Here is a 20,929-nt window from a genome sequence, read left to right on the forward strand (position 1 = left end):
CCTTTTTCTCCCCCGACCTCTCCCTGAACTTGAACGCAGCATTTCACGTTGAAAGAATTAGTCCTCTGTGTAGAAATGCATGCCGCCCCGCAGCGCGACATGTTGCGAGCTTTGGAAAATCCGCTATTTTCAAAAGGGAATTACAGCCCCTGCCTCTCTAACATTCTCTGCACGTCACTGCTACTCATCTGTGACTCTGTATGCCTGCAGGCCGCCCTGCTCGCCTCTCTGTCACATTGTCTCTCTCTCTCTCTCTCTCTCTTCTCTCTCTCTCTCTCTCTCTAGGGAGAGAATGGACTGGAGAGGGGAGACCTCTCAACATGGCGTCCCTATTTTGGGGGCTGTGTTTACAGGCAAAACTTGCTCAGAAACAGTGAAAAGAGCAGATCAACAACTTCACAACGTGTGTCACATTACAGGTGTGAGCTTGTAGGTAGAGTACTGGTGTCCCTGACGTCGCTCGCTCATCCCCTGGTTTGCGGAAGTTATTTCTCTAATGGAGAATAACATTGGCAAAACATCTCGGCAATATTGTCGGTGTCTCTGTATCGTTTACGACAGTCAGTCCACTCATATTTGATACAGTCTGTTTGTTTTATAGTGACAATTGCAACACATTCGGCAGGAGTAAAATTAGGGCGTTTTGTCATTTTGGGAACACAGTTCTTATATGATGCGATTATTTTAAAAAAAAAGTCTATGGGATGGAGACTTTATATTCTGTGTTTTAAGATACAGTACCTCAGACTGACAAATATTGAATGGAGATCCTCTTAGCAACAAGAGACAATTGGGGAAATATACGTCATGGAACATTCATACTCAGACTACAAGAGGATAAGTTTAACAAAAAGTGGGAAAAGTGGGATACCTTCCTCCCAGTCCTGAGTAATTCAAATATTAATCTATCACATCAGAAAAAATGCAGCCTTTTTTATTTTTTCTTGTTTTTACAAAACTCCCTCTGCACTGGGGAAGGAGCCAGCTTAGGTGGTTCAGGGCATCTGGTTAGGATGCCTCTCGGGCGTCTCCCTAGGGAGGTCCTCGAGACACATCCCACTGGGAGGAGACCCCGGGGCAGACCAACTTAAGGCACAGGTTGGAGGAATCACATCGACTCACTGGCCTTGGAACGCCCCCCCGGGAGGAAGTTACTAATGTTGCTCTGGAGAGGGAAGTCTGGAGCTCTCTGGTGGAGCTGTTGCCCCCCGCGACCCGACTACGGATAAGCGGTGGAATGGACATTGTTTTTGCAAAGCGGGTATGATGAGTAAATTACGTCAGACTTTGGCGCTCTACATACGCTTATAGTCATGTCGGGTTCACTGAGGAGAGAAACGTATACATCTCTTAACAAGAGATCCAATGGACCCTCGCTTCCAATTTGCATCATTATAATCCTTTCCTTGCTCTGCAACGTGCCCTGCAACGTGCCCTATCTGGCCTCCTGGCACAGATAAATACACCTCCATGATGTACTACATAAGGGCACGCTTAATTACTGTTCTGGGCTCTCCTCCAAAATGATGCCCCCATTTTTCTCTTACATGATGCTATAACGAAAAGCAGGAGCAATTAAAGTGAGGAAGTTCGCTGGTATAGACCTGCTTAAAATCCGACCTTGGGCATTAATTCCGTACTGTCTAGAACTCGGCGGCGGCATGTCCTCATTTCATCATCGGCTGTACAAAGGCGCAGGAAAACTCTGCACCTGCACTCCCACTCCCCCCACATTTCACCCACCCCTCCCTCCACCACCTGCACTCCCCCACTCCCCCCACCACACCCCCACCCCCTACTCTTCACCCACCCCTCCACCACCTGCATTGTATTGCTGCTTATACCCAGAGGAAGGTGAACAACAAGTAGGGCGCTAGACACCGGCTGTAATTAAGAAAAACAGAGATAAAGGGAGCCGTAGGGGGAGAGAGAGAGAGAGAGAGAGAGAGAGAGAGAGAGAGAGAGAGAGAGAGAGAGAGGGGGAGAGACAGACAGAGAGAGACATAAAGTAGGGAATGAAAAATTAGGTAGATGCAGATTTCCTCACCTTTATTTCTTTGTTTATGTATTCATTTATACTTTATTGCGACTCATTGTATACATTAAAAGCAAGAATACTCTTTATTTGGACCTCGCCATGTATACAAATCCATCTCTCTCTCTCTCTCTCTCGTCAACCCACAATCTCCTCAATCCTAATCAGCCGTCAAACTGTTACAGCCTTGTACAGTACGTGACAGCTAAACTGCATGAGTTCCCTGCTCCACCAACCAAACGCACGCACGCACGCACGCACGCACGCACGTGCGCACGCACGCACACACGCACACGCGCACACGCACACACAAAAGTAAGTCACACAGATACAACCTCTGTGTGGAAGAATGGTAATTATGCTGTGCGAGATAATGAGGCACCTTGAAGCTTATATAGGGGCGGGGCGGAGTGCCAACGGAAGGAAGGAAAACATGTATGCCAGCGGTTCTCAAATGTGTTTTGGGCTCAGGGCAACCCCCAATACATCATTTATTCCTACTATTACCTTTCACTCTATAGCACTTTATTATTTATGGCATAATTTTACTATACTTTGTACTTTTTCGGCGAATGTTCATTGCGGACGGAACATTAATGATATCACAACAGAGCGCACCGTTCCACAGGCTGGGAGCGATTGAGCAACGTTCAATGTAATTTCCGGTTGGGACGTCATCCAAAGTGGTCCCCCTCCATTTTAGTGGATGAGAGGAAAAATCTTCAAACGTGAATAACTATTGATCTAAATCAATGTCCAATATCCAATTCTAACCAAAGATTATGTTTTGGACGGTCCAAACGCTTCTAACGCTTGTCGCGTTAGAAGTAATCATACCTCCCGTTGTTGTCGATCCCCTCTGGGGTGTTTTGGCTACATCTAGCTACACTTCAAGCTACTTCCAAAATGGCGCGGAGCAACCTTGAAAATAGGCCAAACACATCGCTGGGCGTCCTGATTTAATGGTTACAAATACCCCTGGGTGTTCTGGGTGTTAATAACAGTTGTGCCTCAGCCATTACAGATATCTGCGTAATCGTCTGAGACTAATTGCCGGCGAGGGCGAGGGGATGCGTCTCCGAGAGGCTGAGTCAATAGGGGTCAACAGCGCGGGGAGAACGCTCGGGGACGCATCAATAATCAAGCTGTCTGGACTCGGGCAGCCCTGAACCCGCTGCTGCTGCCATGATGCGCGCAGGCATCTGACAGGATAGCACCGTCTGACCTGAAGACCACATGCGTGGCGGAGACGATTAATGGCCCCGCGCCACACTTAATGGACTCCCGCGCATGCACCCCGGAGGACGTTTTCCGCCTTTCTGGCAGTGGTGTAAAGTAATTAAGATACATTTACTTATGTACTGGACTTACATTCTTTATTCTGAGGTATTTGTACTTTACTTGAGTATTTCCAATTTCCAATATTTTTACTACATCAAAGAGGCAAATATTGCACTTTTACTCCACTACATTAAGGCTATATGAAAACTTTAGTGACAAATATTTGACTGATACTTGACAAAACATAGGTCCTACTGTACATTACCCAATTCAACCCTATATACGGCCATTTGAAAATAGCTGTGCAGGTGGTGGAGGGGTGGGTGAAGAGGGGGGTGGGGGGAGTGGCGAGTGCAGGTGCAGAGTTTTCCCGCGCCTTTGTACAGCCGATGATGAAATGAGGACATGCCGCCGAGTGCTAGACAGTACGGAATTTCACAATGCGTCGTGATTTGAAAACTCGTGAAATGGGACAGTCTGCATAATGAGTACTTTCTACTTTTGGTACTTTAAGTACATTTTGCCAGTAGGTGAATGAAGCGAGGTTGTAACTTCTGGGGGTGTTCCCCCGAGGAGAGACCCCGATGCTCTCAAAGTCACCTGCTGGGGGTGTTCCCCCGAGGAGAGGAGAGACCCTGATGCTCTCAAAGTCACCTGCTCTGATGAACGACTGGAGGAGCTCGCCGTCTGGCCACTTAAACAACGCACATGCATCATCCTGTCATGTATATATATATACACATGCACGCACACGCACGCACGCACGCACGCACGCACGCACGCACGAGTGCATACGCAGTTTACGCACAGACTCCTGTGGACCCTCACTCTCTTGGGCGACATGTGCCATTAATATCGCTAATGACAAACAAGTGCACGTGGATCATAGAACTGTACACGGCGTCCTTAGCACTGAAAGTCTATACTCAATGCACGGCGCATGCATGTGGAGTTTATAGAATAGTATAATCTTGATGTACTTCATCAACTTTAATGCTCAGCGTTAAAAAAAACATACCACACCAAATGGGGCTTATAGTGACACAAGCATCATGATTGAGTGCGTGGGTTTTTGAGTGCATGAAATTGTCATCCCCGAGTGTGTGTATGTACGCACGCACGCACACATCCAAGCGTGCGTGCGTGCGTGCGTGCGTGCGTGCGTGCGTGCGTGCGTGCGTGCGTGCGTGCGTGCGTGCCTGCGTGCGTGCCTGCGTGCGTGCGTGCGTGCGTGCGTGCGTGCGTGCGTGCGTGTGTGCGTGCGTGCGTGTGTTTGTGATCTTAGAGGGGAAACCACAGACCAACTCATATTTCATTCACGCTCCCACAGAAGACAGAGCGTGACGACGCTGCTGCCGCAGTCAAACCAGGCTGACAATATGCTGATAGTGAAACTAACGCACAGTGGCTTCCCACTCCAAGCTGCCTCGCGGTGGATGTTTTGCAGAGACAGTGTCTTGCAATGGCGGAGAGAAGAAAACATGAATCCTTCTCGCGTGGAACTTAACATATAATTAGGGTTATTGGGGAACTGAAATTAATCTGAATTAAAATGGCATATACGCCCTACACACTTCCACTCAATGTGAGCCCCTCCCATCCACGTGCATTGAGTTGCTCACCTGCAGCACATGAGGCGTACTCACCCCTTCTGCCAGGTTGGGAAAAGAAAAGTCATGGCAGATCACACCAGGCGATGATTATATTTATCCTTATTTTATGCATTTATAATTACATCAACGCTGCTGCCTTTGCTTCTCTCTCTCTCTCTCTCTCTCTCTCTCTCTCTCTCTCGGGTGCTGTCACTATTATTTATAACTCACATTGAGTGGCGACGAGCTATAGTTTAAAAAAGGGTCCATATGTGTCGAGTACCAAGACATCAGAGACACATTCTTCCCACAGGAAATGCCAATAAAGCCCTTTGAATTGAATTGTGTCGGAGAAGACATGTCTACACCAGTGGCTCTCAACCTGTGGGTCAGGACCCTCAAGGGGGTCCCCAGGCTGGATGATGTGACAGTGATGTGCATGTAATAGTATGGGTGAAGACTGAAGACCTATTTAACACCATAAAAAAGTAACAAGGAATAAAAAGAAAAATGAGAATTACTGCAAAGTGCAAACAAACTATACTATAAAAATTGGTGAAACATTGGCCAATTAATGCACGTCAAATAATGTGAAATATAGAAAATAGCCGATCTAAACAAGCTCTCGCATTGCGAGGCTTTGTTAACTTGTAGATCTGCTATATTTCACAATATTTATCTGTGGAACCGAGTCCAACAAAATTGAACTCAACTCTTGCAATGCTAAGTGCTTGTACTGTAGGTAGGTAGGTAGGTAGGTAGGTAGGTAGGTAGGTAGGTAGACAGGCAGACAGGCAGGCAGGCAGGCAGGCAGGCAGGCAGGCAGGCAGGCAGGTAGGTAGGTAGGTAGGTAGGTAGGTACTTTATTCATCCCCGACATGAAATCCAGGTGTCACAGCAGCTCTCATAGAGACATCATAAATGGTGGGGGATCCTCAGTTCAAATATGATTTGTATTATTGGGGTCACAGCCTGAGAAGGTTGAGGAACCACTGGTTTATAGTCTCTACAACAGTGGTTCCCAAACGTTTTCATGTCAAGGACCCCCAAATTGACACTAATTATCCCACAGACCCCCATTTAAAGAGATATGCCTGCATATCCCCCATAAGAGAAGATTTTGTTGACGGCTCTAGCAGTGATTCTCAACCCGTTTCATTTCAAGGACCCCCAGTTTGACATAAATTAGGCTACGGACCCCCATTTAATGGCATTTCTATCTCTGAGTTTATATCGCAATTTATAATTTATATTGTACAATCAATGTTAATTTAACTCTGAGAGTGTACGAATGGAGCCAAATGGACCCGTTATTTGGTTCCATTTGTACACTCTCTGAGTTACAGACCCATAAGGGTCCATTTGGTTTCTAACTATCATTTAGCTGGGGCCCCCCTGGAACTCCCTCAAGGACTCCTGGGGGTCCCCGGACCCCCATTTTGGGAACCACTGCTCTACAAGAGCGACATTAGAGGTAGTGTCTGGGACTGCAGTTGGAGGCCATCGATATTGTCCTTTTCTTTTTGCTGAGGTTTGCGTGATCTGCGCAAAAGGACAGTTAACCCATTTTGGGCGGGAACCCCTTTTGGTGTTTTAAACATTATGTTATAATTTAGCTATTGAAAAATAGCAGATCTACAAGCTCATAGCGCGCCACCGAGTGGCGCGCTACGAGCTTGTAGATCTGCTATTTTTGAAAAATCGTGAAAATATTTATTTCAGAAAACTGGAGGATTTAGAAGGATTTTTTTAAATTTTGAGGTCAGGCCTAAATGGGTCAAATGATAAGGGACAATATCGGTGGCACCCAACTGTACACGCATGGGAGAGGGATTGGCATAATGAATAAATTAGGGGAGAAAAATGAAAAAGATCAAAAACAGTTGATAAAAAGAATGGCGAATCCACTCATCAAATACAATACAAATCCTTGAAAAAAAAATCCCTTATCAAATCTTTGATAAAGAGGAAATAGGAAAACGCTTAATCTTTGCCAAAAAATATAAATAAATAAATAAATCTGAATAGTTTTTAGTGCTGACAAACCCCATTCAGGCTTCTGGGACAGAAACGTATTCAATTTCAAACTTATAAAGATGTAGACCGGATTTGTATAGCGAAATGATTTAATCATAGTTTTGACTGTGTGCTTTATCGAATGCGAAGGATTGGCCTACTTGGAGCTGTGCTACAAAACACAACGACCATTGAACACCAACCCGACATTTTATGCTGCACTGATATTTTCTTCGCTTTACTTATACAGCAAGAACCAAAAAAAAAAACCCACTTTCCTTCCAATCGCTGTGGCTTTCACACCATTAGAAAACTTGGAATGACCGCTCTTTTCCACTTAACACCCCATGACTCAGCAGCTGTGTAGTTTGGCCAGAGCTATCCGATGTTGCAGTCCTGCTGACTCTATAATATATAGAGCCTTGTTATATTTTATGAAGCAACGGTCTTCTTACTTTGATAGATTCTAAAGCAGTTGGAGGAAAACCTGCCACGTGAACGATATATAGCGCACAACCGCTGCTATACGGTAGAGCTGAATACAAAAGTGATGTGCGGACGCATGCTTTGCAGCATTACTGCAGCACATTGTGTTGGAGCTATTATCACAGGAGAAGAAAAAAAAGTGCCCTCATGGGCATGTTTTGTTGCTTTTATGGGACTGCGATGCACTAGTGGATATCAATTGTGTTTCCAACATGTTAACGTTGCCCCTCATTAAAAAACGCTTTTTCCTCCCAGTGCTGACTGGACTGAATTGTCTCTCTGGCGAGGCTTCAGTTCCTAGAGTGCACAGTAAAAACCTATAAGCTGCTTGTGCATTTAACTTCTCTGACATGAGTGGAGAAAATGTCGTCCCATCTTCTTGTCTTTCTTCTGCTATGCCGCTGTCTGTCTGTCTGTCTGTCTGTATTTCTGTATTTCTTTCTTTTTTTTTGTGGCTTTCGCCTTTATTTTATATTTTTGAGTGGTGCACTCCAAGGAACAGCAATGTCCATGATGTTCAACTATGTGTGTGACTCTGTTTGTGTGTGATGTTAATGAGCACCAGTACCAATGAGTACCAAGGGTGGCGCTGGGGGGGGGGGGGGGGGGGGGGGGGGGGGCACCACTCAGTTCACACGGGTGTGATTTTTTATAGAGGGACAGACAGTAGGCTGACAGGAAATGGGGAGAGAGATGGGGGGGAAGACATGCAGTAAAGGCCGTCGGGATCGGGAGTCGAACCCGCGGCACACTGCCAGACTGGATTACCAGCCAAGGTGCCTGGACCACTGAGCCACGGCCCAGGCCTGTCTGTCTGTATTTCTGCTGAAATCCTGTCTCTTTCTTTACATGTCTCCTTCTCTTCTCTGTTACTGCTGACAGCAGAGAGTTTGAAAAAGAACGCTTGCTGTTAACACAACATTAGTATTTCAAACGGTAGTTGCTAAAAATATATCATAAGCCGACTTTAAAACCCTCCTTACTGGACATTAATACTACAGCCCCAATCCCGGCCATGCCCTCGGATTAACCACTCGAACCCCCCAGCGTCGCTATTCTGAATGAATCAAGTACTGGACTGCATCCAGCAGACAGCGCCATCTAGTGGCCCCTCAGCGACTGGTGCTCCAATGGGCTCTATGCACAATTCCATTTTGGAATCCTCGGGGCCCTTTCCCTACTTCCTTCACAGGTGTTACTAACGAAGGCTCTGTTCCATTCGTCAAACAGAGTCAGGGTGCTGCTATTGTGCACCTGCACTGGAAAATACTTCTCCTACACCAGTGGGTCTCACAGGCCCCTTTGGTTCCCAATGGGAACCGGTTCAGTTATTTTTGGTTCTTAGTCCATGAGCCAGAGCTCCAAAATTGGAACGTTAATTATGAATTGAGTGGGCAAAACCATACCTATAACCATACCATTGTTGGTTATAGAAGACAATGATTTATTCTATTACAAATTTTACATTTTTGAGTGGTGTAAACCACTCCTACAACTGGCTTTTGTGTGCAGAAAAAAATGACCATGGTTGCTATGTTCAAAATAATTTCTGACGTAATTAAATCACACCCGGGTGAACTGGATGACCGTAGCAACCGTGGTCATTTTCTCTGCACAGAAAAAGCCAGTTGTGAAATCACATCCGGGTGTGATTTCATTACGTCAGATCAGAGCTGATCAGGCTACATAATACCTTACCTTATTTCATTACGTCAGACATTACGTCAGACCACAGCTGATCATGCTATATAAAACCTTACACCACTCAGTTCACACGGGTGTGATTTTTAAATATGCAAATGAGGCACTATGTAGGAAAATATGCAAAATAATCAAAAATATGAAAAAGCTACTACTGTGGAAGGGCTATCATGTATTAATTTACTTGTATTGATCCTATAAACAATTTAATATAGGTCTAGTTTTTCCCACCAATTTTGGAGCTCTGGCTCATGGACTAAGAACCTAAAAGAACTGAACCGGTTCCCATTGGGAACCAACCAGTTCAGAAAGGGGGTCACTGTGTCCTTGAGTGAGTTCCAAATGGCCCTGTACTGGTGTGTAAGTAAGTAAGTCTGTTTGGTTCCATTTGTACACTCTCAGAGTTATGGGGGTCCTTGGAATTCAAAAGTTTGAGAACCACTGCACACTAAATGGAACAGAGCCTTAACCTATTTTGGGCGGGAACCCCTTTTGGTGTTTTAAACATTATGTTATGATTTAGCTATTGAAAAATAGCAGATCTACAAGCTCATAGCGCGCCACCGAGTGGCGCGCTACGAGCTTGTAGGTCTGCTATTTTTGAAAAATCGAAGAACAAGCTTTTTCAGAAAACTGTCAGGATTTTTAGAATCTGATCTCAGGTTAAAATGGGTTAAGTTAATTAGCACCATCGGTAACACCTGTGAAGGAAGTAGGGAAGCGGCCCGGAAGTATAGGAAGAGTTATTCTGTGTGCACAGAGCAAGCCCCCAGTAAGGCTATCCAACGTTGAAGCTGCCACTACCTACTGGCGAAAAGAGGAACTGCAGCACTTTCATGGAGGTAGATGGACGTTCATGACGTCATGTATGACGTTTGAGGTCCGGGCTTCGAGGTCCGGTCTTAACTTCCGCTCACTCGAGCCATTGAGTTATAATTGTACTTCCGGCAGTCTTCCGGGTGCTTCAAAACGCCACTGAGCAACTTCCATCGAAATGAATAGTGGGGGGGCGGGGCTAACGCTCCGGTTCGGTCTCTATCCTTTTATTATACTTTAATAATTAACAGTTCTGCTGCATACCGCGCTTTCCACGCTATTTAATCCATGTTTCTGCCCTGCGTAACACGCTAAACCCGCTATTTGTTTTATGTGTTTAATTCGCCGTTTTCTTAATAATTAAAAATAAATAGCGGATTTGTCGCGGACCTGGTGACGAGGCCGTCGCGTTATGATGACGAATCCGGAAATCGACCCGTGCTCTGGGCTGCAAGGGCTTCTGGGAAAATGAGTTCAACGCAAGTGAACGGTATAGTTTCAACTGGACTCCAGCAGCTCTCACTGTTTGTTGTTGTCTCGAATCGCGACGGTAGAATATTTTTTGGTTCGATTAACAAGCCATGGAACTATTTTCAGGGGGATCTTCATGGATCAAAGGCGCAAATACTTCGGCGTTATGCTCCAAACGCAATTAAACAATCTCGGCAGCCATGTCACCTTTTAATCTAAAGCCGCCAACGTGTTAATCCAGAGTCAATCATCAAATTAACTTTCATGGACTTTATACTTTGTGAGAAGAAACGACTGTCTCAGAGAGACGGAGTGTGACTGCTAGAGAGCTAATTAACCCATTTTGGACTGAGGTCGATAAAAAAAGGCTTCTAAATCCTAACATTTTTCTGAAAAACACATGTTTCTATGTCAGTGGTGCTCAACCCTTTTCATGTCGAGGACCCCCAGAATTATCTCTTTTGGGCCACGGACCCCCCCATCTCAAGATATGTAGTTCCAGGGACCCCCCCAGAAGCAAATATATTTAGTTAAAAATGTTCGCTCTGAAATATATATTCAAAGATTTGTGCCACATTTTCACGACTTTTCAAAAATAGCAGACCTACAAGCTCATAGCGCGCCACTCGGTGGCGCGCTATGAGCTTGTAGATCTGCTATTTTTCAATAGCTAAAGCATAACATAATGCTAACACCAAAAGGGGTTCACGCCCAAAATGGGTTAAGCAGTTAGCCTAAAGTTGGCTGTTTGTTGGCTGTTCCACCGCAATACTGATGACGGTCTAGACTATGTGTGATATTATCAGGATGTCCTAATTGGCATCCTGAATGACAGCGAGATCCGCATCCACTTGTCTGCCCGTTCTCTCGGAGAACGTTTTTTTATGCCTTTGAAGTATAACTTTCTCTGCAAATAACACTAATGTGTGCCATGTGTGTCTATTTGTAAGCACATAACAGGCATCAACTGTCAAAAAATAAATAAAATGCATCAGTCATGTAGCACAAACAAATTATTATAGCACTTTTTTTTTATTATGGGCACTGACTAGAATCTTCACTACTTTTTCTGCTATTTTCACTGCAGGTCTACTTCTTTCAGTTTATTTATTTATGAATATTATTAGATTTTTTTTAATTATTATTATGTATGATATACTGGTGGATTTGTTTTTAATGAAAGTTATGTGACTTAATATTTGTTTTACTTTGTTTTATGTCGTGAACGGAAAAAAGGGGATATTCTTATTCACTCGTAACCCATACAAAATTGGTCCGCGACACAGACATGTTTGGGAAAGTCTATTCTATTGCACTTTAATACGAAGACAGGGATGTCCTGCTGCTTTATATAGTTGACAACCACCACAGCACTCCAGATACACTTCATTAGCAGAAGTGGACAAGGCACTCGACGAGGCCAGCACGTATTTGAGTGCAGATGAAGTGTAGATCACCACGGTCAAATATGACTCGACTACAAGCCAAAGCTGCTCTGTCAAACTTGTGTATCATATATCAGCATGACACACACCGCATGCTAACGCTTAGTAATCATCCCTTCGCCTCCCCCTGACCAGCCGGGGCGCCTAATGGAGGGGAAAGGAACTGGTTGGAATAACGTGTTCCTTCCACGCGCTGTATACGTCCAGCCTGGGGAAACTCACTTGGACGCTTATGCACTGAAGGAAGCATGAGGTCAGTCTGTTGCTCTCCCCAGGTTGGCAGAGGGAGTTTAGAGCCAATTAGATTAGACTTTGTGTTGGGCAGAAACCTTGTATCTCCATTATTTTGACTTTTTCCATTATTTTCATAAATGAATACCCTACTGTACTTCATCGCACAACGGTGTCGCACAAAAGTACTGAAAACGGGACATGTGAAGCTCATATTCTTCACAATTTTACGTAGTTCTTTCAATAATAAGGAACGGTTTTGGACATACACCAGACAGCGACGATATGGGAAATGGCCATGACCATCTCATGCAGAGTTTACATAACAGGGATAAGGATGCAGAATAAATCCTGACTGTTAATTTAAGCTGAGAGTGTAATCTTTTTACACGATTAAAAAAGAAATCTACACCAACGACATAAAACGCACACACGCACACGCACACACACACACACACACACACACACACACACACACACACACACACACACACACACACACACACACACACACACACATACGCGCGCACTACAAAAGAAAAGATGAAAGCAGTTGAAAGGAATGTATAAAAAGCAGTCTTGGCAGAACATGTTTCACTGTTTCACAAGTCAAAGAGGTCAACGGTTTAAAAAAAAGAGGAAGGAATGCATTGAAGTGCACACATCATCAGCAGCAGTGCTTCGTGGGTAAATTTGGACAGTGTGAAATGAACGGGGGTTTAATTCCGAGCGCTTCCTGAGAACGTCATACATATTCAAACATCAGCAAAGCCTGAAGGTTTCCCCACACGCCATGAGAAACCAAGCATGTGCACCAAGCCAAAAAAACACACACGCACACGCACACACACACACACACACACACACACACACACACACACACACACACACACACACACACACACACACACACACACACACACACACACACACACACACATACAGTATACATGTGATGAATTGGAATTGTAGATTTCATCCTGCATTTCCTCACAATAGCCTAAACGGATATGTGCTCAGACTTCCAACGTGTGTTGGCTCAATTGCGTGGCACCCTGGGGTGTGTGTGTGTGTGTGTGTGTGTGTGTGTGTGTGTGTGTGTGTGTGTGTGTGTGTGTGTGTGTGTGTGTGTGTGTGTGTGTGTGTGTGTGTGTGTGTGTGTGTGTGTGTGTGTGTGTGTGTGTGGTGGGGGTTGGGTAACAGACCCATGGGGTGCTACTAACGTCTCCAGCACCTCAAAGCTGACAAAAGTCTCTATCTGGCTGTACTCCCAACAGTACAACATAAGAGTCGGACACTCTGGAGATGTGTGTGCACGCGTGCGCGCGTGCGTGCGTGCGTGCGTGCGTGTTCTCAGGCACATAACTAATGGTGTGTGTGTGACTGGCTGCGTGGTCATGATATGGACAAAACGCAGTACGCAATGCATGCGTGGTGGTCGTTTTTGTTTTTTTAAGTGGGGTTCTAGCCAGCATCAGAAGCATTGCTTGAGGGGGCTCCATGGGAGTCCCTGAATTATTGATAATTACTGTAGAAAATAAACTATTTTTTTTAGTAAAATTTAATACATTTAGTAAGTAAGTAAGGAAGTCCACGGGTTCATGTACTTTTTATTTGCATTATAATCCCCATAGGGGGATTTTTTTATTGCCTCATATAAGAACTCAAGTTTGAGAAATTAACTAATCATCCCGTCCGTTTCACTCATATGGATATGAAGAATCAACTGACTGAGAGGAAACGCAAATGATACTGCTGCCGAATTAGTTAAATTTCCGCTTGACTATCGTAAACGATATAAAGACACCTCCCCGACAATATCGCCAGGATGGTTTGTTTATTTTTGCACCAGGATTTGTATACAAGGCGATTTTAAGATGACTCCATAGAGCGCTCTATTGGTATCAGCCGAGAAGAATGTACAGATGGAATCATTTGGTTCCATTTGTACCCTCTCACGGTCTCATTAACACTCATGTCTATACGGTGTAGACTGGGGTCTAAAACACTGTATCAAATGGATGCCCGTATCATGGCCCAATGTGTTGAATGCCAGTAACCACGACTCTGAACTACGGTATTTCCTTTTGAGGACCTCCACATGAAATCCATTGGGCCACGCACGGGCATCCATTTGATACAGTGTTACCTACGGGCATCCATTTGATACAGTGTTACCTACGGGCATCCATTTGATACAGTGTTACCTACGGGCATCCATTTGATACAGTGTTACCTACGGGCATCCATTTGATACAGTGTTACCTACGGGCATCCATTTGATACAGTGTTACCTACGGGCATCCATTTGATACAGTGTTACCTACGGGCATCCATTTGATACAGTGTTACCTACGGGCATCCATTTGATACAGTGTTACCTACGGGCATCCATTTGATACAGTGTTTTAGACCCCAGTCTACAGCGTATAGACATGGAGTGTTAATTTGACTGTGAAGAGCATACAAATGGAACCAAAATGATTCCATCTGTACATAATGGCAGTGCTTCGGAATGCCACTCTGTTTCCAGAATGACATATGTATACATACACGTGTGTGCGTGCATGCGTGTGTGCGGTGCGTGCGGTGCGTGCGTGTGTGCGTGCGTGCGTGCGTGGTAAATGGTGCATTTATATAGCGCCTTTATCCAAGGTGCTTTACATAGATTGTGCATTACATTCACCCATTCACCCACCCACTTCATACACCAATGGCAGCAGAAACCATGCAAGGCACCAACCAGCACATCAGGAGCAATTAGGAGTTCAGTGTCTTGCTCAAGGACATTTCGACACTAACTCTGGGGGAGCACGGGTCCGAACTGGCAACCTTACGGTTACCATCCAGCCACTCTACCCCTGAGCCACCGTCGCCCCGTCAGTGTGTGCGTGTGCGCGCATGCATGGTGTTCTCCGTCTTACCGTAGGGGTCTCAGCGTCCTCAGCAGCCGCAGCACTCGCAGCATGCCCAGGATCTTGGGGGAGGAGTTGGAGATGAGCGACACCAGGATGTCTATGACGGAGATCAGCACCAGCATGCCGTCCAGGAGGTTCCACGTGCTCCGCAGGTACACCTTCTCACCGAAACACCAGCCCAGAGCTACGATCTGATGGACGCACGGACACACACACACACACACACACGTCTGGATGTCATATTGAGTGAGATTAAAGTAGTAGTTCTGTAATCAAAACCCCCTGTGTTTGGAGGACGTGCAGCAATGGGAATCAAACGGGTGAGCTTCATTTGTATTGGCTTTTATTGATGTGAGCCTCTACACGTCATCACGCAGTACGTTTTCGTTAAAAGGAAGTAATTACATTTTTCATTGAAGTAATTTTTATGGAATTTTCATATAAAAAAAATGTAATACACAAAAATTAAAATATTTTTTTGACATCCATTGTTAGGTACAGTATGCCATTATGGTCTAAAAGTGTGAAAAACGTATATTTTTCATTTCACTATACGGTAGGTCTTTAAAAAGGGGATATTTACTTGCGACCCATAAAAAAATGAGCCCGCAGCCCACGGATGGGAAACGACCCACCGTTTGGGAGACCCTGGTCTAATCTATTCGTGTCTGTGAGTTCCATGCTGTGCTGCAATGTTTTCCTGTTTGCCAGCAGCAGCATCATCAGTCCTCAGGTGTGTTTGAGGCACAGAGGATTCTGGGCACAGCTAAATTATGCGCAGCTATTGTAGCCGGTGGAGTGATGGAGTCTATTTCGAGGGGGAGGGCTAAGAATACCAAACTTATTAGTTTCCCACCCCGTCTCCCTCCCTCCCTCCCTCCACAACTCCCCATATCATTCCACCATGCTGTTTACATAACAGAGGCATGTGGCATTATTTCGTTCTCAAAAACTCATTAAAATTGGGACAAGCAAGCAGCGGAAGAAACGACTTTATAACTTAGCTTTTTGCATTTCAAAGCGCAATGTAACAAAACAACACCTTCTGTCACTGCCTTCAGTATCGTGCATGCAGTACTGAGTACACACTGTACTGCACAGTAATACGTTATGTGTGTATGTGCGTGCATGCATATGGCTGTATGCATGTGTGTATGGCTGTGTGTCAATTTACGTGACAGGTCATTTGCATAATGTTGCTCATTGTTAATGTGTTAATGTGGTAATTGCTGTACATGAGTATTGTACTCAATGCATCAGTAATGACATACAATACATAAATTACATTATATACAGTAATGTCGGTAAAAGCTCCAGTAGCAGAACAAATATATATTTATAGAGAAAGTATAGGGAAGAGGGAGCTAGGGGGGGACGTTGGTGGGAGGGGGAATCTACAGTAAGACACCAGTTGTAACTCTCTATCCAGGGTTGGGTAAAAACAAGTACTACAGGGCCTGGGCCGTGGCTCAGCGGTCCAGGCACCTTGGCTGGTAACTCAGTCTGGCAGTGTGCCGCGGGTTCGACTCCCGATCCAGACGGCCTTTACTGCATGTCAGCCTACTGTCTGTCCCTCTATTAAAAAATATATATATATATATATAAAAAAACTACAGGTAAATTACCTTCAATTAACTGTAACTAATGCATATAATCTGATCACTTTCAGCCCTGGATTACTCCAAAACCAATAGAATACACAGACGGAATTAAGTAATCCAAAGTTCACTGACACTTGTTCCTGCAGGGACCGCCAGAAGCAACAACTTGATTAAAAAAATATTTGCTGAAAAAATATCTTTTCCAAAGAACGTTTTCCCGATTCTTCAAAAAATAGCAGATCTACAAGCTCATAGTCGCGGCACAAAGTGAGGCACCATGAGCTTGTATATCTGCTATTTTTGAATCGCCGCAAAGTATAAAATGACACAGATGTTCTCTGTCTTAAGACGCCATACTACGCGTTCCCCGCATTTTAATCAAATATCCAACGCTGCTGACATTGTTTTATTACCTTTGGAGCATACGCTGAAGTATCTGGGCTTTTGATCGGCGAAAATCCGCTTAAAATAGGTTCCTTGGTGGCTTGCGATCAATCGCACCAATCGCCATCTTGTTACGCCACAAGCCGGGAGCATAAAACCACATTCCATGAGGCCGTGTCTTCCGTTCACTTGCATTGGACTCAATTTCCCAGAAGCCCTAGCAGCCCAGCGAATGTGTCGATTTCCGGTTTCGAGATCATAACATGAAGCTCTCTCCCCCTGCTCCGCGGCAGAGACGGACTTTCGTTTTCATTATTAAAATAGGGCGATTTAGACACATAAAACAAATAGCGGGAATGTCGTATTATGCAGCAGGGGAACACTGGATCAAACAATTAGCGGCAAGCAAACTGTTTAAAGTATAGCTGCTTCAAAATGAGCAAACACACACTGTACCTTAACGGCCATCTCAGTCACGAAGATGCATGTGAAGATGTAATTGGACATCGTCAAGAAGATCCGCTCCTGTAAAAGGAAAAAGAATGGACGAGGTGTGAGATAAAAAGCTCTGACGCAAATAACGTGTCCACACAAGTGTCCATCGTCCGCGTTCTTTTTGTTGTTTTGTTGGCGACAACATGGTCCCAGAAGGACCGGACCAGACCACGAACCAACACTGCAAACACCTGGTGAAGTGAAAGAGAAGCTTGTGTGGATTCTGATCACACTTTGATCAATTACATGTGACCAAATTTGACTGAGAGACTGCCATTGGACTTTTTTGAATTTCCGTCATATGAAAGCAGGGAATCATAGCTTCAAATTGACATCTTGGTTGTTCAGTTTGACCCACCAGTTTTGGAGATATGGCTTATAGAGTAATGTCTTGCAGAAAACAGCGAGTTGAGAAAACAGGCTTGAAAGGTTCACTTCTGTGGTCTCTGACATTACACCTAGCTACAGCATTTATTTGATATTTACATCGTCGATTTCAGCTCTGACACTTATTTCAGACATGCTCTAGTATGTGAAGAGTCTGCCTGTGTTATTAACTCATTTTGAGTTTTCTCCTCTGAACTAAAATGAAGTTTCATTCCAAAGACTAAGACTCAAACTAAAATCAAAATATGCCGTCAAAATCAACACCGACTGGAACACTGCATGCCGTCGCCGTCAGGCAGAAGAAACCTCTTATATCCATAATTTCACTTTGCATGTTTATTCGTAAATCAATTAAGGGCCTACTTCGTTCTACTACTTACAGCCTCGCGCAATTTGAATTTGAACCGTGAAATGTAACACTTGTGGACACCCGACAGAGGCGGTTTGTGCGGCTTCGCTGAATCCCTGGCACTGAAACGCTCCAGTGGCACTATACTGTACTGTACACTGTGGCTGACTTGGCTCCTGTGTAATGCATAATGTGTGAGTTATTATAGAATATAGATAGTTGGAGTCAAGTGTTACGTATCTATAGGAGGGATTATGCTAAATAAATAAATTCAATTGCCCGCCTGTGTGCCAATTAACAATGTATAGAGCCTTCTTCTTGCGTTCACACAATGGGAATGCAGATTAAAGTTTTGTTGCCAACTCGTCGGCTGTCAATTATTCACCAAATACACACATCTCTACCCTTTTCATGACGGGAGGCGTAACGCAGCAGAGCAGACTGTGTGAGACAGATTGTTTACTGTATGATAGACTATATTTATTAGAACATTGATGGTATGTGTGTGTGTCGGTGTGTGTGTGTGTGCACAAACACTTCCATTTCCCTTCCACCAAAACAATGCCTGCCTACTACTATACTCTCTTACAAAAGCATCATCGGTTATTTATTTATTTTCTTAGAATATCGCTTTTTTCCCCCTCCAGGAGAATAAAAAGCTATACTGTAACGTATCGTTGCTGTCGGGCATGCAGAAACCTCTCCATATTCTGACATTTCTTTTCGTAAATGAACGCCCTACTAAGTTGGATCACACTACAGCGTCACACCAAAAGCATCAAAAGTAGCAGCTCAAGTAGGGTATAAATGTATCGCAGCTGTTCAGCAGGCCTCGTACTCAGACCTATACCAGACATAAAGTACACACACGGTCATTGGAGCGGTGTATCTCCCTAAACGTGTCCGTTGAGTTTAACTTTGCTTTATCTTCTGCAGTTTTTTTCCTATACAACATGCAGATAAAATAATACGAAAGAAACAGTAACAAACACAGGTCGACCAGCCCTCCTGAACACAGTGGAAAAGCCTCTGCCGTCTGCCACTGGCAACACCTGTGCCTGATCAGGAGCCTGGTTAAACACCTGGGCTGGCCTTGACATTGACCAAGCTGCAGTGACATTGTCAATCAGGAAAACATTAGGTCATAATGGCTCTTGCAGAAAGGGCCTTTCTGTGTGGAGTTTGCATGTTCTCCCCGTGTCCCCTAGGGTAGGTATACCCTCACAAAAAACATGCAGTAATCCTGGTCTCTAAACTGATGGAGGGGAAAGGAACTGGTTGGAATAACGTGTTCCTTCCACGCGCTACGTCCAACCAGGGAAACTCCCCCCTGTCAGGTGTAAAGGAGCAACTTGGACACTCAGGCATGAAGGAAGCATGAGTTCAAGTCCGTTGCTCTCCCCATGTCCCTCATATATGGGGACTAGGTTGGTGGAGGGTGTGTAGAACCCAGGATCACATTAGATAATTGACACAGGGGTGAAAAATGGGTTACAAAATCGTGGGATAATTTTTTTTAGGAATAATGGCTCTTGCAAGTGGTTTGCCACTGCTCAAAAAACATCAAAAAGTTGAACTATATTATGGAGATAAGATGTTTCTGTCTGCCTGACAGGCCAGAGGATCCATAGTGGTCAGTGGGCGGGAGGCAGCGCGCAGAGAGGATGGGAGACTGTCCGCTAAGCTAAACAACGACAGAGGAAAGAAAAACAGGCTAGCCCAGTATAGCAGGGGAGCGCAGGGACCCTCTCGCTGGCTGCTTATTTACCCTGCCCTCCCCCCTGGGGTCTGGGAGACAAGACCCTGTCCAGCTTCTGTCCGTGTGTGTGTGTGTGTGTGGCTGGTTGCCTTTCCCACGACCTGCCGCTACCACCACTGCATGCCGCACACTCTCAAAGACATAGAGAATCACTCAGACACGCACATGTGCACACACATGCGCGCGTGCCCACGCACACACTTCCGCGGCCCAGTGCAGACAGAGTCGTGACTTATTCCTGAAGTCTCTGGGAATGTTGTTCGTCCCTTGATGACATCATCACGGGGAGTGCAGCTTGTTGTTTAGGCCATTTTGGGCGGGAACCCCTTTTGGTGTTTTAAACATTATGTTATACTTTATAGCTATTGAAAAATAGCAGATCTACAAGTTCATAGCGCACCACCGAGTGGCGCGCTACGAGCTTGTAGGTCTGCTATTTTTGAAAAATCGTGAAAATGTGGCACAAATCTTTGAATATATATTCTTTCAGAGTGAACGTTTTTAACTCAAATCCTTGCTTCTGGGGCGTCCCTGGAACAACATATTTTCAGATGGGGGGTCGGCGGCCAAATGCATATATTTTCGGGGGTCCTTGACATGAAACTGTTTGAGAACCACTGACATAGAAAGATGAGGTTTTTCAGATAACTGTCAGAATATAGAAGGCATTTGTATAGAATCGTCCTCAGGTCTACATGGGTTAGAGGGAATAGAAATTCCAGCGCCGGCGACGCCGATGGCGAGGGCCATTCCGATCTCCGTTTCACAGAGATATTTTCATAGTCATTCATTAATAAAGACAAACTTGGAGGGCGGAGCGGGGGCGGCAGAAATACATGCCTCGTCTCATCAGCGTCCACTGGAACTGGGTCATGTTTTTTTTCCCTCTCTGTCGCGGACGGTATTTTTATGATTCAGATCGAAAGTAAATAAACAAGAGCAACAAGAGAAACATACTGTAT

The 20,929-nt window shown here is 44.8% G+C and overlaps 1 protein-coding gene across 1 annotated transcript in view; it reads right to left on the reverse strand.

Moving 5' to 3' along the window:
• cacna1g (calcium channel, voltage-dependent, T type, alpha 1G subunit) overlaps positions 1 to 20,929 on the reverse strand; it is a gene marked incomplete at its 5' end in the record, with an annotated part of 243,541 nt that overhangs the window by 76,412 nt on the left and 146,200 nt on the right. The window contains 3 exons of the mRNA XM_079492215.1: positions 3,090 to 3,237; positions 14,999 to 15,183; positions 17,434 to 17,502. Of these exons, the coding sequence (XP_079348341.1) occupies positions 3,090 to 3,237; positions 14,999 to 15,183; positions 17,434 to 17,502 (402 nt within the window). The remainder of the gene's footprint in view (positions 1 to 3,089; positions 3,238 to 14,998; positions 15,184 to 17,433; positions 17,503 to 20,929) is intronic.

The sequence above is a fragment of the Electrona antarctica genome (genome assembly GCF_951216825.1).
Source record: "Electrona antarctica genome assembly, chromosome: 22".
Lineage (NCBI taxonomy): Eukaryota > Metazoa > Chordata > Actinopteri > Myctophiformes > Myctophidae > Electrona > Electrona antarctica.